Consider the following 27,800-nt stretch of genomic DNA (forward strand, 5'->3'; position numbering starts at 1 on the left):
CCTTGTCTGCATCTCTATTGCATTGCGTCTGATAAAGAGAAGAGGGAGAGTTGGTTCTTATACCCTGCTTTTCTCCACTCAAAGGAGTCTCAAGGTGGCTTCCCTTCCTCTCCCCACAGCAGGTACTTTGTGTGGGAAATGGAAGTGAGAGAGCTCTGACAGAACTGTGACTGTCCCAAGGTCATGCAGCTGGCTGCGTGTGGAGGAATGGGGAATCAAACTCAGTTCTGCAGATTAGAGTTTGCCACTCTTAAACCCTGCGCCACACTGAACGCGAACCTTCTTTCCCTGTGTTATCCTCACAACAGTCCTGTGAGGTAGATTTAGCTGAGTGACTGCCTGTCCTATGGTCATTTCATCCTGAGCTGGTGTTTGAATCCTAGGTCTCCCCTGTCCTTACCTGAAACTGTACATAAGTGTATCTGTACTTCATGCATTTGAAAAAATAGACTTTTACCAGTTAAATCTGTTCACTTAAAGGGAGTCTTTTGGCATTTTTGAAGTTTCTCCCTAGGTGGAGATCCATGCTGCGGCTGCGCTATGTTTCTTTTCTGATCAGTTCTTCTTGTCTTCCTTGCTTGCAGGTCATCCTTTGAACTATGGAGGAGAGCTACCAGGAATGACAAGAAAGGCCTAGGTCCCCTCTCCTAGGAAGTAGCCATGTTGGAGGGATTGGTTGCCTGGGTTCTCAACAACTACCTAGGCAAATATGTCAGTAACCTGAACACGGACCAACTTTCAGTAGCTCTTCTAAAAGGTAAGGGGCAGGAGCACCTGTACATTTGGTAAAGTGTCTCTTCAAGACCATGAATCTTATGTTGTTTGCTCTGTTAGGGTGGTGAGTGTCCTGCAAAGTGCAGGGGGTTGGACTAGATGACCCAGGAGGTCCCTTCCAACTCTTTGATTCTATGACCACTGTGCCTGTTCCATAAATATTACCTGAGAAGAAGGACAGGGTAGGATAGACAGAGAAAGACAAAGAGAAACAGACAGACAGGGGAAAAAAATTAAATCTGGCTCCTGTTATTTTTGAGCAAAGTTAAAGGTGACCTCTGCATCTGAAAGGAGGAAGACTATTGATTTCGCAGTGCCTTCTCTGTACCCTGCTGATAACATCCTCCAGAGGGGCATCTCTGACGGAAAATATTCTGGGAGTCCAGGCTTCGTTATTGTCTCTTTTGACATGTCTCGGCAGGTGCTGTGGAACTGGAAAATTTGCCGTTAAAGAAAGATGCCTTGAAGGAATTGCTGCCTTTTGAGGTCAAAGCCGGTAGGTGTTTGGAATCGTGTTTTAAGGAAGGGGCAGCCTCCACAGCTGTCAGGGCTGCTGCAGCTGCTTGTGCTTTACATGCACTAGTCGATATCTTAAGCGGTATTGAGCTTTCGGGCTGAAGCTGGCCTGCACCATCTTGGGTGGCTTGACATAGCATGATTGTCCAGTCCTGCCAATAATGCTGCCTATTACGAGCATCCTCAACTGCACAGCTGGAATATAAATCCTTTGTTTGTGATCTTGCAGATTGAAGCACAGCTGGAACCCCTTATTCAAGGCAGAAGCTCCTTACATGCAGAAGGCTGCACGTGTGGAGCTTCTCCCTCCCGTGATGCGAAGGGGGCTTCCAGACGCACGAATGCCGACATTTGTTTTCTCTTTGGCGATTTGTAGGCTTCATTGGCAAGGTCACGCTGCAGATACCGTTTTATCGCCCGCACGTGGACCCCTGGGTGATCTCGGTGTCCAAGTTACACCTGATTGGCTCTCCAGAGAAGCAAGGAGATTTTGACGAAGAAAGAGAGAGGCTGTTTGAAAGAGCAACAAAAAAAGCGGTCTTGTTAGCACTGGAAGACAAATGGAAAGTGAGTCATTTAGGAGTTCTAAACCAATGAGAAGCCCAAGTTTGGGAAATATTTTACATGTTCAATCTCAAATGCATCTAAACATTGTCCAAACCACCCAGTTAGCATTTTTCTTCCGTAGAGAAAGCTGAATGGCCTTGGTTGCATTAGTTATCTGGAAATCATTTGTATTTTTGGGTCACTGCAAATAAAAAATTGAGTGCCATAACCCACATCTTCTGGTTACAGTTCAGGATGACAAGGGAGAAGGGAGGAAACGAGCATGCAATTTGACAGCGTCTTTATCGATGGAAGTTATTGCTCCTTGTTAGAAAAAGTATCCATGTATTTGCATAATAAAATTGCAATTTGCCATTACATTGGAAAGTGATTAGACATGGGGTTGTGTCACAGGAAATAGATACAAGGAGAGGAGCAATATCATGTAACCCCTGGTTGTGGGGTTTGGTTGCCTGACCCAAATCAGGATGGCAAATATAGGCGTTGTGACTGATTTGTTTACCAGTTTGTACTATGCTGGTTTTTTAAGGGGCTCTGAATTCACAAACCACAGTCGTTGAATAGCTCTCACAGCCATTTGCCTCCAGAGTTAGCAGAACAGACTGAACGTCCCCCCTGCCGGGAAGCAGGGGGAAAAATCCACAAAACTGAAGCTTAGATACAAACTAGGATTTCTTGCATCTGGTGGGCTAACCGAAGTTTGTTGCTCATTCCAAGGTTTGAACGAAATGCGATTCTATGGCACAAATCTGAATGCTGCCTGTCTGTCGTACACCGGTTACATCGATGCAGGGAAACTGTAACATACGAATTGGCCTTTGTTGCTGCCTTAGATAATCTGTGAGGCATTTGGAGCTTAGGCACCCGCTGCATTATGCGTGTAGGACTAGAACGGCCTTTTCTGGACGTGGGCTTTGCAGAATGCAGAGCGCCTCTGCGGACCTTGATGGGAAGGGGATGTTGGAGTGTTACTGGGCATGCTTGCCTTGCCTAGCCGGCTTATTTATGATCTGTGATGATCAGCTGGACGTTTGCTTGTTAGCAGCCTGCATGTCATCTGGAAAGTGCTTCTCCTCTCTCTCAGCACATTCACTCCATGCAGCGTTTCACACCGTCCCGCGTTCTTCCTTCCTTTCTCTCCTCAGAAAGAACGGGAGCAGGTAGCAGAATCTTACTGGTATTCGGTCACTGCCTCCGTGGTCACAAGCATTATAGAGAACATCGAAGTAAGTGGAACGAGTTGCCAGTCGCTCACACCTTGATTTCTTACTGGTTTTGTTCAGGCATAGCCAAAGACTGCTGTTGTTGTTGTTAGTTGCGAAGTCGTGTCCGACCCACCGCGACCCCATGGACAATGATCCTCCAGGCCTTCCTGTCCTCTACCATTCCCCGGAGTCCATTTAAGCTCACACCGACTGCTTCAGTGACTCCATCCAGCCACCTCATTCTCTGTCGTCCCCTTCTTCTTTTGCCCTCGATCGCTCCCAGCATTAGGCTCTTCTCCAGGGAGTCCTTCCTTCTCATGAGGTGGCCAAAGTATTTGAGCTTCATCTTCAGGATCTGACCTTCTAAGGAGCAGTCAGGGCTGATCTCCTCTAGGACTGTAGGCTACCCTTTTTTCAAGTGTTTGGCTGGAGAGGTACCGCTGAAATATTTTTCAGGTTTCACGGTACCAGGAAGTGATGTCGGCTGGCTATGCCTCATTGCCATGCTCCCCAGAAATGAGAGGAGCCTCGGCCAGCGAAGGTTTAAATGGCTGGGGCCCCTCCAGGCCCATTTTTGGCCACTTGGGGAGGGAGAAGGGCAGGCAGTAAAAATAATTGGTAATTGTGGTATACAGACATCTGGAGAGCTATAGTTTAGCCATCCCTGCCCTAGAGGTAGTGGCTTTTTGGTGGTGGTGGTGGGGGGGGGGGGAGAAGGTACAACCTCCATGTGGTCCTCGACCTCTTGGCCAGTGGAAGAGGCCAGACGATCCTTCCCCTCCTCCTCCTTCCAAGTGTCCGAAAGGAAAAACAGTAACGCCCTTTTCATGTCTCTCCGCCCTTTCAGTTAAAAATCCAAGACGTCCATTTAAGGTTTGAAGACAACATCACAAACCCGTCACAGCCTCTTGCATTTGGAATCTGCATTAAAAACGTCTCCGCGCAAAATGCTGTGAATGAGCCGGTGAGCACCGACTTGTGAGGAATTGTGTCGGATGAGACGGTGTGGGGTCTTTGGGGGTTTGTTTGTGCTGCGGGGGCAAAATATTTCAACTATCAACCGATTGCCCATGTTAGGTATTAAACAGCAGACACTTGGGTTGGAAGGTAAGTTTGGGTACCTTCCCAGGGGTGTAAGGTGTTGGTTAGAGTTGTTCTGACCGAGCTGTAATTTCAGGGCTCTCTCAGACTCACCCACCTCGCAGGGTGTCTGTTGTGGGGAGAGGAAAGGGAAGGCAAATATAAGCCGCTTTGAGACTCCTTCGGGCAGGGAAAAGTGGCATATAAGAACCAACTCTTCTTCTATGTTGGATCAGGCCAATGGCCCATCCAATCCAACACCCTGTGTCACACAGTGGCCAAAATCCAGGAGCCATCAGGAGATCCATCAGTGGGGCCAGAACTCCAGAACCCCCCCCCCCCACCACTGTTGCCCCTTCCCCAAGCACCAAGAATACAGAGCATCCCTGCCCCAGACAACTTGTTCCATCTATACCTTGGGGCAGGGGTAGTCAACCTGTGGTCCTCCAGATGTTCATGGACTTGTAGTCCATGAACATCTGGAGGACCACAGGTTGACTACCCCTGCTTTTGGGGCTAATAGACACGGAGGGACCTCTGCCCCATGTGCTTATCCTGTCCCCTCTTGAAGCTGTCTAATGCTTGTGGCGGCAGTGAAATTCCACCTGTTAATGACCCTTTGGGGGAAGAAGTGCTTCCTTTGATCCGTTCCAAGCCGACTGCTCATTAATTTCATTGAGCGCCCAGGAGTTCTCCTATTGGGAGGCAGGGAGAAAAAGTGCTTCTTTTTTCTGTGTGTCGCTTCAAGGTGGAAGAGCTAATGAGGAAGAAGCAGCTGGAAATTGCTGATTTCAGCATCTATTGGGATACTGACTGCACTTTAATGGGAGACTTGCCGCCGGGGGAGCTGCAGGTAGGATGAAAGCTTCTTTCGGTTCTTTTGCTATCAGAAGCATTGCTGCTTTGTAGCCGTGGCGTGTGCGTGCTTAAATGTTATAAATGGAGTAAATCAATAGGTGCCGTAGTCTCCCCCCTGCCCTCCTGATCGTAAGGAGGCCTCCAGTGATGTTTAAAATACCTGCTCTCTCTGCAGTTCCATCCATATTTTGGTTATTACTTTTATTAGCATTCCTTTTTTAATGCTGAAAGCCTTAATGAGCAAACTGCAACCCTCTCCCCCTTCAGTCCACAAGCCCTTTTTTTAATGCAAAATTAATAACTTGTAAGAGCCTCTTGTGGCGCAGAGTGGTAAGGCAGCCGCCTGAAAGCTTTGCCCATGAGGCTGGGAGTTCAATCCCAGCAGCCGGCTCCAGGTTGACTCAGCCTTCCATCCTTCCGAGGTCGGTAAAATGAGTACCCAGCTTGCTTTTGCTGGGGGGTAAACAGTAATGACTGGGGAAGGCACTGGCAAACCACCCCGTATTGAGTCTGCCATGAAAACGCTAGAGGGCGTCACCCCAAGGGTCAGACATGACTCGGTGCTTGCACAGGGGATACCTTTACCTTAATAACTTGTTGTCAGGATGTGGGATGAGCTGCAATTTAGTGGCAGAACATGCGTCTGGTGCGTAGAAGGTCCCCAGCGCAATCTCTTGCAGCCAGTGCTCAGGAACCTCTGCCCACCAGAACAGACAGCGCTGAGCCGTACAAGGCAACGGCGCAACATACGAAATGGCATTTTGCACATCTCTTTCATGGGTCACCGGCGATATTTAAACTTACTTTGCTTTGCTAGTGTCTGGCTGGTTCTTTCGCATTGTTCTTGTCCTAAAACGGTAGAGTTATTCCAGTTTGAGTCCTCCCACCCCACCCCAATTTCCATGTGTTCAGTGGGAGCGACTCTGCATAAGAGCATTTTGTAGATCCGTCATATATTTGCTAGAATAAATGCGTGCGGTTTCCAGGACGCCATGGACAGGAGCATGGAGAGCCGGGAGCACAATTACATCCTGGAGCCCGTGTGCACCTCTGCTCTCCTCAAGAGGAACTGCTCCAAGGAGCCCCTGAGGTCACGGCATTCTCCTCGGCTGGAGTTTGACATTCAGATGGAGACGATCCCGCTGAAACTTTCTCAGGTAACAGCTGCCTGGGGAAGAACTCGCGCTATTAACAGAACGTTCCTAATTGGGGGTTATGGATTTTTAACGCAGGTTTGACCAATGGGTCGAGAATCTTGCCCGCCCGGTCTTCGGTGGCCCTTAAATGAGCTTGTCGAGATGAAAGAAGTAGGCTTGGCTCAAGTGTAAACACCTGAACGTTCATGTAGAGCAGGGGTAGTCAACCTGTGGTCCTCCAGATGTCCATGGACTACAATTCCCATGAGCCCCTGCCAGCAAACGCTGGCAGGGGCTCATGGGAATTGTAGTCCATGGACATCTGGAGGACCACAGGTTGACTACCGCTGATGTAGAGCGAAGGACCGGCATTCTATCTAAGGGGGTTCAGTCGGTGTCGTTTTTGAAACAAGCTCTGTCACCATCCTGTGCTGCTTTCTGTTTGGGCAGACCCAGTACCGGCAAATAATGGACTTCTTGAAGGAGCTGGACCGAAAAGAGCGGCAGATGAAGTTTAGAAGATGGAGACCCAAGGTGGCCGTAACTGGAAAGTATGGACTGGATCAGTAACACCCCCCCCCACCCAATACGCGCACCCTCCCGTGCCTTTAAAACTTGAGCTTTAGGTTTAAAAAAAGGACTCCAAAGCAAATTCGGTAGGGATATGTGTTTGAATTCCTGTTTTCTTTTATACTTCACTGTCGGTTGAGTTAAGGGGTGCTCAGGTATCGGCGTGACGGTTTTGAGGAGGGGGGGGTCCCTTCTAGGAAATGAAACGGCATAGCTTGTTTATTTATTTGGATTTTTATACCGCCCTTCCCTATGGCTCTGGGCGGTTTACATAGAACGTTGTACAAAATTATATAGAGCCTTATAACAATCTGTCAGGTAACAATCATAACATGAACGACAACACTGACATATCCCTGGGGGGGATCAGATTGTTCAGACATGGAAGGGGTGTCGGGGGGGGGGGGCATGGACCAGAAGATATTTTGAGTCAAGCCGAATGCCTGGTGGAGGAGTTCTCGATACGAGCAAGGTGACGAAATATTTCAGTCTCCTGAAGGGAGGTGGAGGGGGGGGGGACCCAGATCTTTGTCCTTATCTCCTCTTTTGGATGGCTCCTCCTTCCCCTGCATAATCTGCCTAACTGTCTTAATCTCCGCAACGTTTCAGCTGCCGTGAATGGTGGCTGTTTGCTCTGAACGCGAATGTCGCCGAGATCAGAGAGCAAAGGGAGCGCTGCTCCTGGGATTTCGCATTACATCGGGCCCAAGACGCCGTCTTGTACACCGATTTGTATTACAAGAAGCTGAAAGACGAGCCCCTGTCTGCTGCGGAGCAGGTATGGAGAGTTGAGCCGAGGCCACGCCCCCTGCCATTCGTTATTTTATTTGTATTTTTATATTCTAGGCTCCCCCATCTAGTAATACTCTTAGGGGGGCTTCCGGCAGTTAAAATTCACATACAAAATTCAAATACCAGTTTCAGATACAAGTAAAACTGGAGACGCTGTAAAAGAATCAGTTCAGAACAGTAAAACAAACCAAATAGCCATAAGAGTGGGATAGAATTGAGTGTAACATTCCAGATCTTTGCAAGCAAAATGTTTTTGTTGCCTATATTTAGGCACGCCTTCCCAATGTTCCCCTGCTGCTCTTTATAAAACCATTCTCCTGCTTTGGTTTAAATCTTCTTTAGTTTGTTGTTGGTCACATGAAAGAATGGAAGGAGCTACTTAATTTATGAAGGAATGTCCCAATCTGGGTTTTGATTCTCATAATGTTTAGGCATATGAGCCTCTTGTGGCGCAGGGTGGTAAGGCAGCCAACATGCTGTCTGAAGCTCTGACCATGAGGATGGGAGTTCGATACCAGCAGCCGGCTCAAGGTTGACTCAGCCTTCCATCCTTCCGAGGTCGATAAAATGAGTACCTAGCTTACTGGGGGGGGGGGAATGACAAACCACCCCATATTGAGTCTGCCAAGAAAACGCTAGAAGGCATCACCCCAAGGGTCAGGCATGTTGCAAAGGGGGTACCTTTAGCTTTAATGTTCAGGCTTTCTTACTCCCTCAGGCCCAGAAATCCTATTTAGGGGGGAAAGGGGCTGAACTTGCCTCCCAGATTTCCTTAGCTTTTGTCATTCTCCCCCTAGGAAGAGATGGACCGGATCGAAGACGAACAAAGTTTTGAGGAGCTGAAAACCTTGCGCGAGGTAGTTTACAAACAATTCCACGAACTGGCCGAGGTGAGCATTAGCTTTGAAAGGCACAATCTTTTGTCACTCCAACGCATTAAGTAAATGTGGTTTGTCATTGTGCTCCCCGGTCGAGTCTTCCTTGCTGGCCTCCCACCCCAGTACTGACCCTACTTCGTTTTTGAGCTCTGGGCCGTTAAATAATCACAACAAGATGTAGCCGCTTGTGCACATACAGAACTCACGGAACAGGATTTTGAGCAAAAAAAAAAAAAACAGTCCCAAGAGTGGGAGACGCACTACCTGAAATAGCCATTTTTATGGCAGGAGATGGACAAAATCCATTGAGAAAGACAACGGGGTAATTTCCCACCAACCCCGTGGGCTGCAGTGGCATGCCCTTCAGCGGAGCAGCTGCTGTTACGGAGCAAGAAGATAGACTTTGTGATAAGCAACGCTTAATTAAGAAGTCTCTTAGGCCCGTGTTGAAGTGCCTGCTTGTTTCAAACAGAGCATCAAGGAGCCCTTGTCAGACGCCTTGGGGGGAGTTTCTGACCTGGATCTCGAAGCCCCCACCACTTCCAGTAGCAGCAGCAGCAGCAGTAGCAGCGGAATGCTGCGATACCTTCAGTCCTGGTTTCCTGGCTGGGGAGGCTGGTACAGCGACTCTCAGGAAGCGTTGGAAGCAGACAGTTTCGAGGGATTGCTCTCCGAGACCCCTGAACACTGGAGACCCGAGGAGGTTGCAGGTAGGTGTATATCATGACCTCCTAGAGCACATTTGGAGTTCTGATGCAGGGTGTGGGTCTAGTTGCAAGATGGCTGCCGCAGGAGGCGGAGCACCACAACATGGCCGCCTCAGGAGGCGGAGCCACACACATGGCGGAAGCCCAAGTGCAGCGGGAACGGGGGAAGTTTTAAAATGCATTGGGCAAAGAGGAGTGAGAGGGAATGAAGCCAATGTTGTGGTGGCAGCTGCTTCCGAAACAGTCTGCACGGCGAAGCAGGAGCCCCCACTGAGCAAGAGCTCCATGTGGACCCTAAAAGCACCTGGTGGGCAATAGGACAGGTGGGTGCTCCAGCACCCAAGGGTTCCAGGTTGGGGGCCCCCTGCTGTAGAACAGGGGTGGCCGAACTGTGGCTCGCCAGATGTCCTTCAATTCCCATGAGCCCTTGCAAGCACCATGCTGGTACGGGCTCGTGACAACTGCAGGATAATGGTTATGGGATCCAGCAGATGAACTTTGTCAGGATGGAGAAAAACCAAAAGGGCGCAAAAATCCAGCCTGAAAGATCAAGCTAGGAACCCGAAAGTGGCACAAACTGGAAATCATCAGTATAAAATAACAGTTTTTTGATTGGCCGGAACACGTGCTCAGGATTAGAAACCACGAGGAAAAATGCCACCACCAACCTCAACCCAGGTTTACGTTTTCAAAATCTCTGCCGTGATTCTTCCCCGTCCGCTTAGGAGCCGATGAGTTTTTTGACCTGAGCGCCGACGTCTCCAGCGTCAAGCGCCCCTTCACCAAGAGGGACCACGTCTTTGCCAAGCTGAATCTCCAGCTGCAGGGCGGCTCCGTCACCCTGCTGCACATGGAGAGGCGGAGCCTGCAAGCCAAGGAAAGAGCTTTCATGCAGCTGGAGTTTTCAGGTACCAAAAGACACCCCCGTCCCCCTCCCTTTTCGATATTCCTTGATGTTTTTGCAGCGCTGCTGGATCGTCAGTTGTATTCTGGGAATGCCTCAGATGGGGCATCTGGGAAATTTGCTGGAAGATGAGTTTTGTAAAGCAGGCCTCCCGCTGAGCAGCTTGGAACGAAGAAGGAATACGGGGCTCGTTTTGAGAACCAGCCTCCTGAGAGGGACCCTCTCTCTCAAAGGAATAATTGCATTGAATAGCAAAGGTTGCCTTTTGATTTCCTTTAAGCTGTAATCAAGGCGGAAAGACCTGTGGCTCTTCACCCAGCATCCCCCATGGTCATGCTTATTTATTTATTTATAATTATTATTATGGACCGCCACTCTCAGCCCAGCCGGCTCGTGGCGGTTTACATAAAAGCATAAAAGGTAAAGGTATCCCCTTGTGCAAGCACCGGGTCATGTCTGATAAAAGCATACAAACTGTTTTTTAAAAAGTGCCCTTTTATCACCCCGTCATGCATAATTTTATTAAACCTAATAATATCATAACACCGGTATCTGTGTGTGTTTTCCAGGAGTGACGATTCTGGCAGAATCCCTTCCTCGCAGGAATTCTTCCCTTTTCAGAGTCCAGCTTGGCAGCCTCTTCCTCCGAGATTTAGCAACGGAAGGATCTATATTTCCAGTCCTGGTCTTCCCCAATCCTGTAAGTTGGTCATCACCTGACTACATCAGTGGCAGATCTCTGGAGTTAGCTGGATTCTGTCAGCTTTTCTACTCTGATTCACCCATTTCCCCCTCCTCGCTTACAACCTCACGTGGCTTTCATTTGTGTAGCTCCCCGATTCTTCAGCATAGCTTTTTGGGTAGATTTTTATAAAAACGTTTTGCGATCAGTTGCGCGCGTAGTAACAATTCTGGTGAGAAACGTCGGACTGATGAGAAAAGGTAGGGAGACCTTTATGACGTGAGCGTGACTGATGTAGGGTACATATAACCATCTTCTTTGTTCTCATTAGCAAAAAGAAGTTGGCTGCGTCTCTTCCATCGGCCTGCAAGCTTCTTCTTCAGACGTGAATAATCAGAGCACTGGTAATATTTCCAGTTTTGTAGCAGATTTTCAACATATCGGAATATAGCTGAGCTCCAGCAAGGGTGGCCGGCTCTGGGTCAGGAAATACCTGGAGACTTTGCGGGTAGAGCTGGGCGTGGGCGGGATTTGGGGCGGGAAGAGAAATCAGTGGAATAGGATGCAATGGAGTCCACCCTGCAAAGTGGCCATTTTCTTAAGGGGAACTGATCTCTGCCACCTGGAGATGAGCTGTAAAACCAGGGGATCCCCAGGTCCTGCCTGGAGGCTGGCATCTCTAGCTCCATCGGTAACTTGTTCATGGCATGAAGGTGCATTCCCTTCCACCTGTTTCAAACCTACTGCCCAGCAATTCCTTTAGTTGCCTCTAAATTCTTGTACTGTCGGTGAGTGAGAAAAAGCTCTCTCTCTCTCATGCACTGCTCACAACCTTTCTCTGTATTTCCCCCCTAAACTGAAAAATCCGTAGCTTTATGGGGAACAGCTTTTGGAATACGTTGTGCAGAATATGGTAGATTGGGGGTGGGGGGCAAGGGTCTTCAGCATAAAGCTGATAGCCGTGGAAAGGGATGTTCTGGTGAAACATTGTTCTCATGAGTGCTGGACCAGTGAAACAGGCCCAGTTTTGCTTATCGAGATGCTTAGGAAACATGGTATGTGGCACGACAACAGCAAACTAGTGGTAAAGTCAATATTGTCTTAAAAAACGACAATCCCTTATTTAAAGTACGCAGGCCTTTAAACGAGCTCGTTTCTTGCTGAATCTGTGTATGTGTGTTCATTTCTTTTTGACTGTGGTTGTCGTACTTTGCTTCAGCTGCCGACCCTGCTGTCCCAGTTTTTGAGATGCTGTACGAGAGAAACCCAGTCCGCAGCAGTTTTGAGAGACGCCTCGAAGTCAGTACCAGACCTCTAAATATTATTTACAATCCACAAGCCATTAAGAAAGTAGCCGATTTCTTCTACAAGGGAAGGGTTCATACCTCAGGTTAACCTTTTTTTTGTTTTATATACTTATATATATCTTTTTTTTTTCCTCCCATGTCTTTATTTCCTTTTGTGTTTTCATACCTAGAACTGTGATGTGGCACTTCAGGATTTCTTTGGTATAATCATCAAAACATTAAATATTAAGGGGGAAGCTAGCAGGTGTTCCAGAAGCGGCTTCTCTTTTGAAACAGGCTGTTGGAGAAGGGTAGAGGAAGAAATACGCATAGCAAGCACGTAAACGTTTAGGCACTGTACACAAATCTATACTTAATATTCCCTGGTTGTAGAGCGACAGCTTAAAAAGAGAAATAAGGGAAAGATTCAGAGAAGGAAAGGCAAAGGAAGACAGAGATAAATCAGTACATTTATTTGGTACTTCGAAAGTATACATTTGTATGGCGCTTTTAAGTGCAGGCATGCTATCTCATACTAAAACTCAAGAGTACGTGCTGACCTTTGACTCTCATGGGTCATAGTTATGCCATCAGAGGGTCAATCTTAGATTTGATACAAATAGAAGAAGAAGAAGAGTTGGTTCTTATATGCCGCTTTTCCCTACCCGAAGGAGGCTCAAAGCGGCTTACAGTCGCCTTCCCATTCCTCTCCCCACTGCAGACACCTTGTGAGGTGGGTGAGGCTGAGAGAGCCCTGATATCACTGCTTGGTAGAACAGTTTTATCAGTGCCATGGCAAGCCCAAGGTCACCCAGCTGGCTGCATGTGGGGAAGTGCAGAATTAAACCCAGCTTAACATATTAGAAGTCCGCACTCCTAACCACTACAACCAAACTGGCTCTGTGTATGTGTGTGTACCTTTAAGGGGGGATGATCTTATGTTCCGGGTTGTCTTTCCTTTGAGTACCAAGACTCTTCTCGGGTTATATACATATAGACCAAATGATACGTCATCCTTCTTTGTCTCTCGGTGCAGGTTTTGGATATCAGTCAGAACTGGAGCTCAGGGTGGCCGAAGCTGCCAGGAGACAATACAATAAGCTCAAAATGCAAACCAAGGCTGAAATCCGACAAACCATCGACCGGCTGCTGGTGGGGGACTTCATCGTAAGTGAGCGGAAACTGAGCCGAATTCCATACCCAGGGGAGGCACAGGGCAACTTCACGTAAAGCGAGCCCCTGAATTAGAAAAGGGGACGAGAGCAGAAACTCTTGTATATTCGTTATGCCAACATAAGAGCACAAGAGAAACACAAGAACCATAGAGAGCAATGGCTGTGCATGAAAAAAAGCACTTTGTCTCATTAAACACTAATTTTCAGTGGTTACTAGAATGATTGAAACATCTGTTTCTTTGTTGACTGGACTGAAGCATGAAATTTGGTCACCTTGGGAAGGTGGTTTCATGAAGGTCATCCCCTAGAGCAGCAGGTATATTTATCGGATCTGTCTAAAAACTGTGGAGGAAATGAGAGTGATGTAAGGAATAAATATGAATGTGAATCTTATACCCTTTATAAAACAGGCCTCTCCGTTTCTTGGCGGGGTTGTTTATCCCACGTCAAAATAGTGTGCAGCTGAATTTCCGCTGGCCGTTCAAAGCTCAAACGCAACGTCTAAAATCCTGGCATTTGGGAGGTTGATAAATGGAAAAACGTTTTGAGAGTTCATAAAACCCAAAGCCCCTTTCCTTTTCTCCTCCCGTTTCAGGAAGACAGCAAGCGGTGGACTGTGTGCCTTGACATATCTGCCCCTCAAGTCATTTTCCCCGATGACTTTACATTTGCGGACCCGGTTTTAGTCGTGATTGACTTGGGAAGAATGTTACTGACGAATTCTCGAGGTACGGTCAAAGGAAACATTAATAATAAGTATTGTTGTTATTAGGAAGGAGTGCGAGCCAACGGTCAAACCAGCGCACTTATCATGAATCTTGGCCGGTTTGGAGTTTGCAAACCGACATTTGTGAACTGACAAACTACAATGAACTTTTCTGAAATTTGTGGTGGCTCATGCTGCTTCGTGAAGCTCTGCTCTTCTCATACGATCCCACCCCCCTGTCTTCTGGCAACACAGCCAGGAAATAGGGAGACAGGAAACACTGAACCAGATAGTTTCAGATGGATAGCCATGTTGGCCTGCAATGCAAGAGCGAGGTCTGAGTCCAGTGACACTTGAGAGACCTGCGAGCTACCCTGGAGATGACAATCCTAAAAGGGGCAGCATATAAATTGAATAATAAATGCTATTGAAAGCAAAAGGAAGGGCAAGCCACATCATCTGCTGATCCCCCCCCTGTTCTTGATCCACAAGAGAAGTGAATTCTTGCATGGAAACAAGTATTTGCCGTGACCATCCTTTCTCTCTCCCTTCTTCTCGATTTCTAGAGGAGCATAAAAAGAAGAGTCCAGAGGGGCCATCCCTGGATCTGAGTGAACTGAGCGAGGACGAATACATGACGCCTCTTGCCACACCCCCCAGCACCTCGCCTCCAGAAGCCGGGAGCACCAAAACTCCGGAGTTTGCCGGAGTCGAAATCAGCGAAGAGCAGCTGCACGCCCACTTGATGAGTAAAAAGATGTACGAGACCTACAGCTTGTCATTCATGGACCTCCAGATCATGGTGGGCAGAGTGAAAGACAACTGGAAACATGCTCAGGACAGTGACGTCGGCCCGACGCACGTGGTAGAGAAATTCAATGTACACTTGCAGCTGGAGCGCAGGTTGATATACACCTCGGATCCCAAGTACCCCGGAGCGGTCTTGTCTGGCAATTTGCCAGATTTGAAAATACACATCAACGAGGATAAAATCATAGCCCTGAATAACTGCTTTGGGAGCCTGAGCACTGCTGAAAATGAGACCGCCAGTTCTTTGCACTTGGGGAAAGAGAAAATCTTCTCGGATACGGACCAGCGTGGAAGCTTGCACAGTTCGGTCATGAATTTAACTCAGAGCGTCATCACCATAGAGCAGCACACGAAGGAAGTCCTTGTGGAGTCGCAGCTGCTCTTGGCGGAGTTTAAGGTGAACTGCATGCAGCTGGGTGTGGAGAGCAATGGCCGCTACATCTCGGTCCTCAAGGTTTTTGGCACCAATGCCCATTTTGTGAAGAGGCCTTACGATACCGAAGTCTCCCTCACCGTTCACGGCTTGCTTCTGGTTGACACCATGCAGACGTACGGCTCCGACTTTGACCTCCTCATGGCTTCGCACAAGAATCTCCGTTTTGATGCCCCGACAGGAAGTTTGCGAGACAGCCGGGCGCAGTCCCCGATTGGTGGGCCCTGCGAGGCCCATCCCACGGATAGAAAAGGCTTGACGGACACGTGGCCTGTGGCCCCGGGCAACTTATCCGGCGGCTTCCCTTCCCAGGATGAATCCTTAATCAAGCTGGAGTATCAGTTTGTGAGTGCCGAATGCCCATCTATGAACTTAGATAGCACTCTCCAGGTGATATCGGTGCAAATGAACAACCTGGATATCATTCTTAACCCTGAGACCATCGTTGAACTGATTGGCTTCCTCCAGAAGTCTTTTCCGAAGGAGGATGACTCTAGCCCTCAGCCACTGATGAGCGACTTGGAAAGGAGTTGGAGCGACCAAGAATCCTTCCAGTCTACCCACGCCCAATGTACCGAAGTCGCGGTGGACATCCACTCGTTAAACATCCTTCTCCTTCGGACCGTGACAACCATCAACGGGGAGAAGCTCGGCAGGAAGATTGCGACCGCGAGCATCGGAGGTACCAAAGTGAACGTCTCCATGGGTAGCAGGGTGGACATCAATGGCTCTCTGGGTTGCTTGCACCTTATGGACCTGACCCAGGAGAACGTTAAAAATCAGTATGTCGTCAGCATAGGAAGCACGGGACGGTATGAGCATTTCATGTCCGACATGGGCGATTTCAAGCCTGCATTTCTCCACACCGACGACGCCAACAGCCTCCCCGACGCGTTGAGCTTCACGTTCATCGAGCAGTCGGAAGAGGAATGTTCTCTTCACCTCCGGATGGCGTCTTTGCACTACAACCACTCGGCGAAGTTTCTGAAGGAGATCGCCTTATCCATCGACGAGCTCGAGGAGAACTTCCGCAGCATGCTGAAGAGCGCGGCAACCAAGGTGACCACCGTCTTAGCCACCAAAACTGCCGAGTACTCCGAAATGGTTTCTCTGTTCGACACGACGCCTCGACCGAAGGACTCTTTTTACTTCGAGAGCAGCGACGGGGAGGAACTCCTGCAGCCGCGCCCCAAATGCGAGACCATCAAGCTGATTTTGAACGTCAACATCGAGTCCCCGGTCGTGTCCATGCCCCGTAAACTTGGCAGCCCCGAATTGCTGGTGGGGCACCTTGGGCAAATATCCATCCAGAACTTTGTGGCGGGAGAAGACAATTCGACCAGCGACAGGCTTCAGGTGGAGATCAGAGATATTAAGTTGTATTCTCTAAACAGCAATCTCTTGGCGGGCAAGAAAGAAGCTGCTTCCGAGATGCCACAGGCAGTGCGCCCTCTGGGACCCGCCAGCAGCAGCAGCCAGGAAGATTCGCATTTCACACGGCATGACTTCTTTGAGTCGTTGCATAAAGGCCACGGTAAGTTGCCCGAGCTCTTCCACTGCTGGTGTGCCTTTCAACTTTGAAGGCCTGCGCATGTGTATATTTTCTTTATTTGAAATGTTTATTAGTTGGTTTTCTACCATATGGGAACTCAATGCAGCCTGCAGTGCAATAATAAAATAAAACAGAGTACGTAAAAGCCACTCGTTAAAATCATTTCAAACTGCAGAAGAAGAACTAATCTAGTGCTGTCCATGACTAAAGCTGTCTTCGGGATTGTCCTAAAAATTGAGAGTGAAGGGGGCCCTCTTCCATAATGGGGGGCTGCCCTTGACGAGGCCCCTTGTCATGAACTCACCAGACCAGGGTACGGAAACAAAATAGATTCGAGTCAATTAACGTCATAGAGACGGACGAGATTTTCGGGGTGTAAGCTTTCAAGAGTTAAAAACTCCCTTCATCAGACGCCGAGAAATGTCCCGTAACCTCCCCTTTGTGTTCCTTGAATCGCAGCTTTCCATATTTTGAACAATGCTACGATCCAGTTCAGAATGGAGAAGATTCCAGTCGAGAGAGATGCGGAGCTGACCTTCTCCATGACCGAGGACGTTGAAACTTCAAGCATCATGAGAATTGAGGGGAAGTTTGTTAACCCTTTGCAGGTAAAGGTCATGTGTGACACTCCTCCCCCCCCCAGTGGACATTTAACATGAACCAACTTCCTTCCTGTTCACTTTCTTCACTGTCCAGCTTTGACGCCTATACATAGCAATGGGGAATATAATGTGGTATAAATGGGTCACCAGTATGGGGCAAAAAAAAATCCCCATTTTGGAGATGAGCCATTTCAAGCACCTGGGCGTGTCCATTGCTGTTGATGCAACATATGCTCTTATTGGCTTGCGTTTCTCCAGGTGATCTAAGGCAGGGGTAGTCAACCTGTGGTCCTCCAGATGTCCATGGACTACAATTCCCATGAGCCCCTGCCAGCAACTGCTGGCAGGGGCTCATGGGAATTGTAGTCCATGGACATCTGGAGGACCACAGGTTGACTTCCCCTGATCTAAGGCATCGAAACAAGAATGTTAGTCTGGAAATGTATTTGAAGCTGGTAGCTGGCTGAACGTTTATGGTTTACGTTTTTATGCTGGGCTTGAGATTTTAATGCAGGTTTTAAATTGTCATCTTTGACATTTTATTTTTATTTTGTAAGCCACACCGGGGAAGTTTCTGGAGAGCTGGTGATTTAAAAAATACAAATCTATAAACAAATGAGTAAGGATTTTTCCCCCCACCCCGATCCATGATATGCACATATCTGGGGTTAATGCAATGTCCGAAACCTGAGAAATCTGAAATGTTGGATTTTCTCCTCGCCCCCCCGAATACAGGTGGTGTTGGCCAAACACGTCTACGAACAAGTTTTGCAGACTCTCGACAACTTGGTTTGCAGCGAAGATCTGACGAAGCCCTCCTCCGCCTTCTCGTCCTCCCCCTACCCCCCTTCCGGTTCCCCGTCTGCGTCTCTGAGAAGCACAAGCTCTGACTTCTCCACGGACAGAAAGGAGAACGGACTCTTCAGTCATTCCAGCTTTTCTACCTCCTCCACCAAATTTGCTCCCGTCAAGGAGGCAACCCTGTCTTTTACCCAGATCCAAGCCAACTTCCATATCTCTGAGCTGCAGGTCCAGTTGAGCGGAGACCTGACCCTCGGAGCCCAGGGCCTGGTTAGCTTAAAATTCCAGGATTTTGATGTCGAGTTTACTAAAGACCACCCTCAGACCCTGTCCATCCAGATTGCCCTGCGATCTCTGTTGATGGAAGATCTCCTTCAGAAGAACCCAGATTCCTTGTACAAGAACCTCATGGTGTCCCACGGAGCGCCCAAACCATCCAGCTTAGCTCACAAAGAATACCTTTCTCAATCTTGCCCTTCGGTGTCAAACGTGGAATATCCCGACATGCCCCGTTCCCTCCCCTCGCACATGGAAGAGGCGCCCAACGTCTTTCAGTTTTACCAAAGGCCCAGTTGCGTCTCCCACAGGAAACAAAAGACCGACGTGGATTCAGGCTACCCCCTAACTCCGCCCCCTTCTCCCAACGCCAACCAGCCAAGTGCTGCTGGCGGGAAGAGCGACTTTGACGATTCCTTGGTTCACATCAATATATTGCTTGTGGACAAGAAGCATCCGGAGTTCTCCACCGCTTACGGCAGGATCAGCCGGAGCGTGGACATTGACTTCAACTGCTTGGACGTCTTAATAACTCTGCAGACCTGGGTGGTGATTCTGGATTTCTTTGGGATCGGATCCACCGCCGACAACCACAGCATGAAGGCGCAACCGGAAGACGTGCAGCAGGCAGTCAAGTCGGAAGCCAGCGTCTTGTCGGACCTGGAATTCCAGGATCCTGTGAACACCAAACTGGACCTGAAGGTATACCTTTAACAAGGGCGACTTTCGTTGTAAAAAAAAAAATCATATTTGCAACATATGAATTTTGGGAAGCCTTGCTTTTGCTGGGACCATGGGTGTCTGAAAACTTTTGCTGCCTTTATGGGTTGGAAGCCAGCCGTGGTCAAGATGACCCTTGGTTGAGTGCAGGAGGTGGCCAAATTGTGTCTCTTGAAATGTCCATGGACTTCAGTTACCGTGAGCCCTTGGCAGCACAAAGGTCACTGTATTCCATGGACATCTGGTGAGCTGTAGATTGGCCACCCCTGGGTTGAATCTGAACATACACCACGCTGCAGATCTCTCTCTTTTGCTGATGTATCCTGCTGCATCTTTCTAATCTTCCTGCCCTTCCTATCTTGATCTCCTATGGACGACCTTTTGTTGTTGTTGTTGTTGTTGTTGTTGCTTTTTAAAAGGATATTGAAGTGGGCCAAAGAGAAAGGGAAATCCAGTTATAGCTCTGTGTCAATTCAGGCCATTTTGTGCATGGTGCCCATCTCATTCTTTCTTCTAACGCAGGTCCATTCCCTATCTTTGGTTCTGAATAAGGCCACCACTGAGCTTGCGAAAGCAAATATCTCCAAACTTGCCACCCACGTGGAAATCATTGGTGAGTCAGCTCTCTTCAGCTTTCTAAGGGAGCCGGGGGCGCAGGGGGCTGTAGCAACAGTATGGAACCCTGGGACCTTTTTCATATTCCAGAGTCACTCTTTGCCTTTGAACATGTTTCTGTTTGCCACACGAGTCCTTTAAGTGGCATGCTCAAGTCGGTGTCAGGTCGGTGCACCGTCTTCTGATTTTTAAAAATTTAGATCACAACCGGCTTGATTCTTTTAGACCAGGGGTAGTCAAACTGCGGCCCTCCAGATGTCCATGGACTACATTTCCCAGGAGCCCCTGCCAGCGAATTGTAGTCCATGGACATCTGGAGGGCCACAGTTTGACTACCCCTGTTTTAGACGTTCATCGCCACATGCATCTCCTTTTGGAAACTGGCCGAAGTAACACATGGCATTAAACTAATGCCATTTGTGTGAAAGCCTTTTAATGCAGGCTTTCTCAACCAGGACTTCTCGACGGCCCCGGAAGGGTTTCCTGAAGAGGTGGGAGCTAATTAAGTGTTTATATATTTTAAAAAATAGTTAAGCATTTGATCAAGAGTCATGTCAACCCACTTCCCTTCCCCAAATGGCCAGGGGGGGGGTGAGAAGGGGAGGGGCCCTGGGTGGGCGTGTCCACAGCTCTGCTTCTCAAGCATATCCTGCATGATTGCGCCACTTCTGGGGTTTCTCGAAGCCTGAAGAACGTTTCAGGGGTTTCTCAAGTTGAGATAGGCGGCTGTAAACGCCCAAGGCTGCCGTGAAGCAGAAAACCAAAGAGGATCTGAACCACATTTATTTATTTATTATATTTATATACCACTTTCCCCGAGGGCTCAGGGCGGTTTACAGAAAACAGGAAAGGATACAGATAACATGCAAAGAGATTTGGCCGGAGGCGCAGGTCTCCAAGATCTTACCTTGCCCAAAGATGCAGCCCCGCCCTCCCCGCCCGGTTGAGGAACAGAAGTGCTTCAGGGACGTCAGGATGGTGCTCTTCCTGTTTGTGCAGAAGGTGACCTGGCCCTCCAGGGGAGCATCGGGAGCTTATCTTTAAGTGACCTCACCTCGCACGGGGAACTCTACCGAGAACGCTTCACTACCCGCGGGGAAGAGGCCCTCATCTTTCAGATCCACAAGTAGGTGTTGGAGGTTTTCCTCGATTTGGAGGGGGATTTTGCAGGGCCCATTAAGGGCTTCCAAAACGCAAAAAGATTCTTTCTTTCCCCCTCTCTGGCTTACACCTGGGCTCCTCTCACAATTCAGGAACATTTTCCCCTTAACCATCTATATGATGTTTGTAAGAGGGAGAAAAGCATGCTACGGTAAAATCGTATTCCTCAGTCTTTGCTAAAATGCTCCTGCTTTGTTTTCCTGTCTGTGGGATCTCGGTTGTACTGGGTCATCTAGTCCAACCCCCTGCACTATGCAGGACACTCACATCCCAATCGCTCATCCACTGTCACCTGCCACCCCCTTGAACCTTCACAGAATCAGCCTCTCCGTCAGATGGCTCTCCAGCCTCTGTTTTAAAATGTCCAAAGATGGAGAGCCCACCACCTGGAGCTTCCTGAAATGTTGGCGCTTCCTGAACTTCTTCCTTGACAGGTACGGCCGGCCCGATCCCCTGCTGCAGAGGGATTGCGACATGTGCGTGAGCCTGCGGATGGCCTCGGTGCAATATGTTCACACCCAGCGCTTCCAGGCGGAGGTGGTGTCTTTCATCCAGCATTTCACTCAGCTCCAGGACGTCTTGGGGCGCCAGAGAGCAGCCATTGAAGGGCAGACGGTATGCTTCTGTGGCTTTCCGTTGCAGCTTGGGGGGTGCTGCTAGCTGGGTGGATTCCTCTGGCTGTGGGAGAAAGCCTCACAGTCATAACATTACCAAAGCAAATGAATGAATCATTGCAAACCATATAGTGATCGCTACCCATCTCAGGCCTCTGGATTTGTTTTATTTATGTGCTGCTCTTGTACTCTGCCTTTCTTCCCAGTGAGAACCCCTTTGAGGCTCCTCCTGGTAGAGAAAAGCAGCATATAAGAACCAACTCTTCTTCTTCATTATGCAATGGGGAACCTTGTGTGTCATGGGGCATCCACAATTAACTCTTTAATTCCCTGAGGAGAGCTGAGCAGCAAGTTGGGTTTGTGCACATTTTGACTTAACCGTTTTGCTGAGGTTTTTTTATTTTGAGACAACGACAACCTTCTTGCCTGTAGGTAAGAGACCAGGCCCAGCGTGCCTCCAGGGTGCTGCTGGACATCGAAGCGGGTGCTCCTGTTCTCCTGATCCCCGAAAGCTCCAGATCCAGCCACCTGATCGTGGCCAATCTTGGCAAGCTGAAGGTCAAAAACAAGTTCTTGTTTGCCGGCACGGCGGGAACCTTCTCCCTGAAAGACAAGGTGAGCCTCTTGGTGCCTCTTGTTCGCTGACTGAGCAGGCACGAAAGATTTTGCTATGCAGTCTCTTAGCTGTGGTTGTAATTTTTCTCTCCCTTCCTTTCTTGAGGATTTGATTTTGCAAGGCGGCGCCTACAAGGACCCTATATTATGTGAGGTATTTTAGAAATCCTTGCGGAGACTGTTTTTTATTTCTTTCGCCTCTTTGCTGAAAAGGAAAAATAAAACACCAAACCTGTGGAATTCAGCCCTTGTCCAAATCTCATTCGACATTTGGGTATCTAAAAGGAGCTGCCTGCATTTCCTCGATCCGTTGCAGAATTCCAGAAGGGTTGGTTTGGAGTGGCTTTTGCTGTGTTCCTGCAACCGCGTCTGTTCACCTCTTCAGCGAATCAATGGTTGCATAAGGGTTCTGTGGTTTTTCACGGGAGTGCATGAATATCTGTTTTTGCAGTTCAATGTTTTAAAGAAATAAAAGACTGTGTCACATTAGGGGCATGTACCCAGAGGGCGAGTAGACCAGGGCGCTCTTCTGATTAGTCGAGGACTGTCCGTTTTCTGCGCATTATCCAAATATATCGTTTCGTCTTTTTTTGCTTGATGTTCACTGGGATAATTTGTTTAGAACAGCCTTTCTCGACTTTTTTTTTTAACATTGAGAAACCCCTGAAACATTCTTCAGGCTTCGAGAAACCTCAGAAGTGGCAGAATAGGGTTGGGAAGCAGAGCTGTGGACACGCCCACCCGAGGCCCCTCCCCTTCCTACCCCCTCCAGGCCCATCATTGGCCATTTTGAGAGGGGAGGGGGGCAGGTCGACATGACCATATATGGTCATATCGCCCGATATATGTATAACAAATTTAAAAAATGAACTAACGCCCATCCATTCAGAAAACTCTACCCGGGCTGTCAAAAAGTTTCACAGAACTCTGCTTGAGAAAGTTTGGTTTAGAACAGGGGTAAGTCAAACTGCGGCCCTCCAGATGTCCATGGACTACAATTCCCATGAGCCCCTGCCAGCGTTTGCTGGCAGGGGCTCATGGGAATTGTAGTCCATGGACATCTGGAGGGCCGCAGTTTGACTACCCCTGGTTTAGAACGTTGCAGCCCTGCCATTCCGTAAATCAGGGGTCTCCTTTGGTTTCTTTCTAGCAAGATTCTGCTCAGTCTTCTTCGCCCCTGGGAACCCCAAAACACAGCATGAAGAAAACACCAAGTGCAGATGATCCCAAGGCAGCACTGAGCCCTTCTGAAGGGTTGTTCATGAAACAGTCGTCTTCTGGACCCAACCTGAAGCTGAAAAGTGACACCGCAGCAAGTGTTTCGACGAAGCCTGCCAAGCCATCCTCTTTGCTCACCCCAGACAGTCCGGGTAAGTCGGTGGAAGAGGCCGGGGCCCTCTGGTCACGTTTCTCTCTCCCCCTACTTAGCATGGTTCTGATCCGATTGGACACCCAAGTTAGAAATCAAAAAACGTACGCTATATATTCCCTTCTGATTAGACCATCCGTCTATCTCAGTGGTTCTCATCCGTCTATCTCAGTGGCTGAGATCCACTGAACTATTTCTTCATTCTCAGATTAAATAGAAGTCTACATTTCCTTTCTTTAATCGTCAGAATCACAGGCAGGGAATGTTCAGAAAAGGTTTGCCTACCTCTGCATAGCAGCCCTAACTTCCTTGGTGGTCTCTCATCCAAGTATTAACCAGGTCTGACCCTGCTTAGCTTCCAAGCTCTGGCTAGCGTGAGGATAGCATGGCAGTGGTCTTTTACCCAGTAAGAAGGCACACTTTACCGGAGTGTTATTTTTCCTCGTAGAGTTTTGTTGGGAGGGATAACGCTTCTGGATTAATCTCTTGCAGAGGATCACATCTGCCTGCTCGACTGCATTGTGGTCGACTTGCAGGATATGGATATTTTTGCGGCTGAACGGTCCCCCAGAGAATATTCCAAGGCCCCAGAGGAAACCAGCGCAGATATGACCTTCCCTTCCTACGTTGTCCGGCAGATGGGCAGAAGCCTCTTGGCTGAACCGTTCCGGCTGAAGCTGCAATTGGAGAGAAACTTGGACAAGTAGGTCTTGGACAAGTGGGTGCTGTCCCCCCCCCTCTTCCCTTTTAGCAGGAAGGTCTTTCATTCCAACTTGTTTAGGTCCTGGCCCCCTGTCTTTTCATTGGGAACCTGTAACGCAGTTCCTGCACTTCCTGCCTGGCCATTCAGATCCACGAGGACAGGCCATGCTGATTGGCTGGTTAATTTAAAAACTTTGTCTTGGGGGGGTTACAGGAAAAGGGGTGTTTTTGGTGGCAGCCCCAGAGAGGTGCATGTGCCCCCCCCCCCGGAGGTGGCTAAAGACAGTTTTATTCAGGAGGGCATTAGATAAGTTTAGCTTTGTCCGTAGCTTGTAAATTGTAGTTTTAATTTGTAGTTTTTTATGCATTTTACTCATTTTTACACTTTTTCTTCTATCTTGTAAGCTGCCTTCTTTACAGCTAATAAATGTTCTAAATAGAACGATAAATCGTTTTTGTGAACTATTTCTCCTTTTGGCAACTTGTGATCCAGAGAATCTGTTTCTAATGATGTTCTGGTTTCTTGACCTTCCCCCCCCCCCTCCTGCAGAGAGATAAGCCACTCAGTCCCTGACATCTCCATTCACGGCAACCTGTCGTCAGTCCACTGTTCTCTGGATCTCAGCAAATACAAGCTGATCCGAGGACTCCTGGAGGACAATCTGGGGGAGCCGATAGAGGAGTTCATGAGGCCGTACGACTTGCAGGACCCAAGAATACACGTGAGGCATGCTCTAAATCTGGGGGACAGGGGGGTGCTTGGTGCAATGTAATGCTTAAGAGCACCTTTTTCTGCAATATTTACTCCTTTGCCTTTACAGACCGTGCTGAGTGGGGAAGTGTACACCTGCGTGTCTTTCCTTATCGACATGGTCAACGTCAGCCTGGAGCTGACGAACCCCCAAGGGAAGGATGGCTCGCTAGCCAGGTACGTCGGTCTGTTTGGGTTGTGCTCTGCAGATGCTTTTTACAGCCACATAAAGCTGTCACTTTGACAATGGCCCCCTACAAGCGCCAGCTGGTGCTTCAGCCCTGGTTGCTTCAGCATTGTTCTTGCACCAGAGCAAGAAGCAAGCCCTTCTCTGTCCTGGTTCAGGGGAGATCCATGCCGAATGACATCTTCTTACCGAATCTGGGGAAGAAACATTACCGTTTCTGCCATTCGTAGTCTCCGGATCACTTAAGGATCACTCTGGGTAGAGATCAGCACGAGAGGTATTTTGGTTGGTCTTAAAGGTGCCTTTGGACTCCCTGTTTGTTGTGCTGCTTCAGACCAACACAAACTGTTGCATGAAAAAAATGGACGATTCCAAATTAGTGACAAGAGAGAAACAGAATCTATCCAGTGGCTTAATAATGCTTGAAAAGATAAAGAGTCTCTTATGTTATTTATTCAGGCTTCGACTCTGCCAGAACGGTGTCTAGATTTGTTTTCCGTTTTCAATCTTTCGTCAGTGGCAGTAAGTCCGTCCTTGTTAATATTTGAGTATAATTAGGCAAACACTCCTGTATCATGGAGAGTCAAGGCTAGAGACCGTTCTGGCAGAGTCGAAGCCTGAATAAATAACATAAGAGACTCTTTATCTTTTCAAGCTTTATTAAGCCACTGGATAGATTCTGCTTCAGACCAACACGGCAATTCACTTGAACCTGGGGAAACTAAGCTGAAGGCAGTTTTGTTTTGCCCGAACCTCCGTAGGTTTGACTTCAAGAAGTCCAAATTGCTCTTCGAGAGTTTCTCCAACCAGACCAAATCCATCAACTTGGTCTCGCATTCCATGATGGCATTCGACACGCGATACGCCGGGCAGAGGGCGTCTCTGGGGACGCCGAACGTGTTCAGCTGCATCTTCCAGTCTTCCAAGAACACCAGCACCCAGGGAGCCATTCAGATCGAGCTCCATTACAGGTAGGAGGTTTCTTGCAGTCGTTTTTAAGTATGAAGGCGTTATAATGCTTTCTGCATTTTAAACCTCTTGTACACCACCGCAAGAAACCCGGCGAATGAAATCAAATGTGTATCCTTTATTTATACCCCGCTTTTCTCCCTCCAAGTGGCTTTTACAACATTCTTTGTTTTATCTTTGCAACAGCCTTGTGAGGTAGGTTAGGCAGAGAGCATGTGACTGGCCTGTGGTCACCCAGTGAGCTCTCATGCCTTGCAGGGACTCGAATCTGGATCTTCCAGGGCTCAGTTTGAGGTGCTAACCACGACATCACCTTGGGTAGAGAAAGATTTTGTTCTTCTTCTTCTTGTTGTTCTTGTTCTTTTTGTTGTTGTTGTTCTTCTTCTTCCTAAGCATAAAGTGCGTAGAAAAGCCTCATAAAGAAAAGTGTCAAAAGGCTATAAATCCCCAAACAAAACCTTAAATACATCTGCCATGGAGAATGGACTTCTTGCATCTGCCCAAGAGTACAGCAGCACCCCACTCTCCGTGTGTGCCTTAATAATTCTCAGTCCTTGCCGCTTTTTTAAAAAATTCAGATCTACCAAGGATTCCTCCTGCTTCACCGTCGTCCTGAACAACCTCCGCGTCTTCCTGATCTTTGACTGGCTCCTGTTCGTCCACGACTTCATCCGGACGCCCAGCGACGCCAAGAGGCCGTCCCACCCCACCCCTTCCAGGCAGCGCAATTACAGCAGCGAAATGGCGGTCGTCCCCAAAGCGGTGAAGTGCGGGATCGTCACAAAGCGTTCCTCCCTTCAGATCTCGGCCGAAAAGCAGCTGGAAGTCAAGATCAACGTGACGGGTGAGGCCGCCGCGCAGCCGTTGAGGGTGGGGAGAGCGGCGGAAATGGACGGCAAGAGCCGATATCGGAAACGCATTTGTTTGGGTTTCACGGTTGAGACCTGGCTGCATTTCTTTCGGTGATTCCCCTCTCCCCTTCAGGTACTGAATTCGTGGTGGTCGAAGACATGTCCTCTCTGGATACCAGTGCCATCATTCTGAAAGGGACCACGGTTCTCACTTACAAGCCCAAACTGGTGGACCGCCCTTTCTCAGGCAGCTTGTTTGGCGTTGAGGTACGTATGTATTTCTCTCCTTTTCGTAATGCACGAGAGGGTTGTGGCCTATGTTTGTTTTTTAAGCCATCCATAAGCTTGATTAAAATCAAATCGGGTGGCTTCAAGCTTTGGAGCAGAGTCCTGAATGACACGCCACGTAAGAGACCAGCTGGATCGGACCAGGGATCCATCTAGTCCAACATCCTGTCTCTCCCAGTGGCCAGCAAGTTCCTCTGGAACTCCCAACAGACAGGGCATAGAGGCTGTGGCCTTCCACTGATAAGAACGTACAAAGAGCCCTGCTGGATCAGACCAGTGGTCCATCTAGTCCAGCATCCTGTCTCACCAACTGGCCAACCAGTTCCCTGATGTTGCCTCCTGGCTCTGGGGTCCAGAGGTTTAGTGCCTCTGAATATGGACATTCCCTTTAGGCACCAGGGTTAGAAACCACCGATAGGCCTCTCCTCCATGAATCTGTCTGATCCCCTTTTACAGCTGTCTGTGCTGGTGGCTATGCCTGCATCTTCTGGCAGCAAATTCCACAGTTTCATTGCTTGTCACATAAAGCAGTATTTCCTTGTGTCCATTTGGAAACTAGTGTGCATCAGTTTCATCAGCCATTGAGTTCCAGTGTTTTGGGAGAGGGGAGAAGAACGTCTCGCTGTACCCTAAATACCCTGTGTATAA

At 48.6% G+C, this 27,800-nt stretch overlaps 1 protein-coding gene across 7 annotated transcripts in view; it reads left to right on the plus strand.

Moving 5' to 3' along the window:
• VPS13D (vacuolar protein sorting 13 homolog D) overlaps window positions 1–27,800 on the plus strand; it is an 86,640-nt gene that overhangs the window by 3,377 nt on the left and 55,463 nt on the right. For 6 of the 7 annotated variants that reach the window (XR_013226853.1, XR_013226852.1, XM_077312269.1 and 3 more), the window contains exons 2-33: window positions 585–757; window positions 1,196–1,270; window positions 1,667–1,857; window positions 3,003–3,083; window positions 3,910–4,026; window positions 4,891–4,995; window positions 5,987–6,157; window positions 6,587–6,687; window positions 7,316–7,484; window positions 8,296–8,388; window positions 8,849–9,086; window positions 9,809–9,991; window positions 10,557–10,687; window positions 11,001–11,073; window positions 11,889–12,059; window positions 12,992–13,122; window positions 13,726–13,858; window positions 14,403–16,613; window positions 17,091–17,239; window positions 17,969–19,012; window positions 19,553–19,643; window positions 20,645–20,771; window positions 21,241–21,421; window positions 21,853–22,035; window positions 22,142–22,189; window positions 23,186–23,405; window positions 23,897–24,107; window positions 24,657–24,828; window positions 24,928–25,034; window positions 25,806–26,015; window positions 26,592–26,857; window positions 26,998–27,131. Coding sequence is in view for 5 of the 7 variants with exons in the window: in XM_077312269.1 (XP_077168384.1) it covers window positions 661–757; window positions 1,196–1,270; window positions 1,667–1,857; window positions 3,003–3,083; window positions 3,910–4,026; window positions 4,891–4,995; window positions 5,987–6,157; window positions 6,587–6,687; window positions 7,316–7,484; window positions 8,296–8,388; window positions 8,849–9,086; window positions 9,809–9,991; window positions 10,557–10,687; window positions 11,001–11,073; window positions 11,889–12,059; window positions 12,992–13,122; window positions 13,726–13,858; window positions 14,403–16,613; window positions 17,091–17,239; window positions 17,969–19,012; window positions 19,553–19,643; window positions 20,645–20,771; window positions 21,241–21,421; window positions 21,853–22,035; window positions 22,142–22,189; window positions 23,186–23,405; window positions 23,897–24,107; window positions 24,657–24,828; window positions 24,928–25,034; window positions 25,806–26,015; window positions 26,592–26,857; window positions 26,998–27,131 (7,614 nt within the window). In the remaining 2 variants the exon portion in view is untranslated. The remainder of the gene's footprint in view (window positions 1–584; window positions 758–1,195; window positions 1,271–1,666; window positions 1,858–3,002; window positions 3,084–3,909; window positions 4,027–4,890; window positions 4,996–5,986; window positions 6,158–6,586; window positions 6,688–7,315; window positions 7,485–8,295; window positions 8,389–8,848; window positions 9,087–9,808; window positions 9,992–10,556; window positions 10,688–11,000; window positions 11,074–11,888; window positions 12,060–12,991; window positions 13,123–13,725; window positions 13,859–14,402; window positions 16,614–17,090; window positions 17,240–17,968; window positions 19,013–19,552; window positions 19,644–20,644; window positions 20,772–21,240; window positions 21,422–21,852; window positions 22,036–22,141; window positions 22,190–23,185; window positions 23,406–23,896; window positions 24,108–24,656; window positions 24,829–24,927; window positions 25,035–25,805; window positions 26,016–26,591; window positions 26,858–26,997; window positions 27,132–27,800) is intronic. The other variant, XM_077312267.1, reaches the window with a different exon arrangement.

Source organism: Paroedura picta, chromosome 15 (genome assembly GCF_049243985.1).
Source record: "Paroedura picta isolate Pp20150507F chromosome 15, Ppicta_v3.0, whole genome shotgun sequence".
Lineage (NCBI taxonomy): Eukaryota > Metazoa > Chordata > Lepidosauria > Squamata > Gekkonidae > Paroedura > Paroedura picta.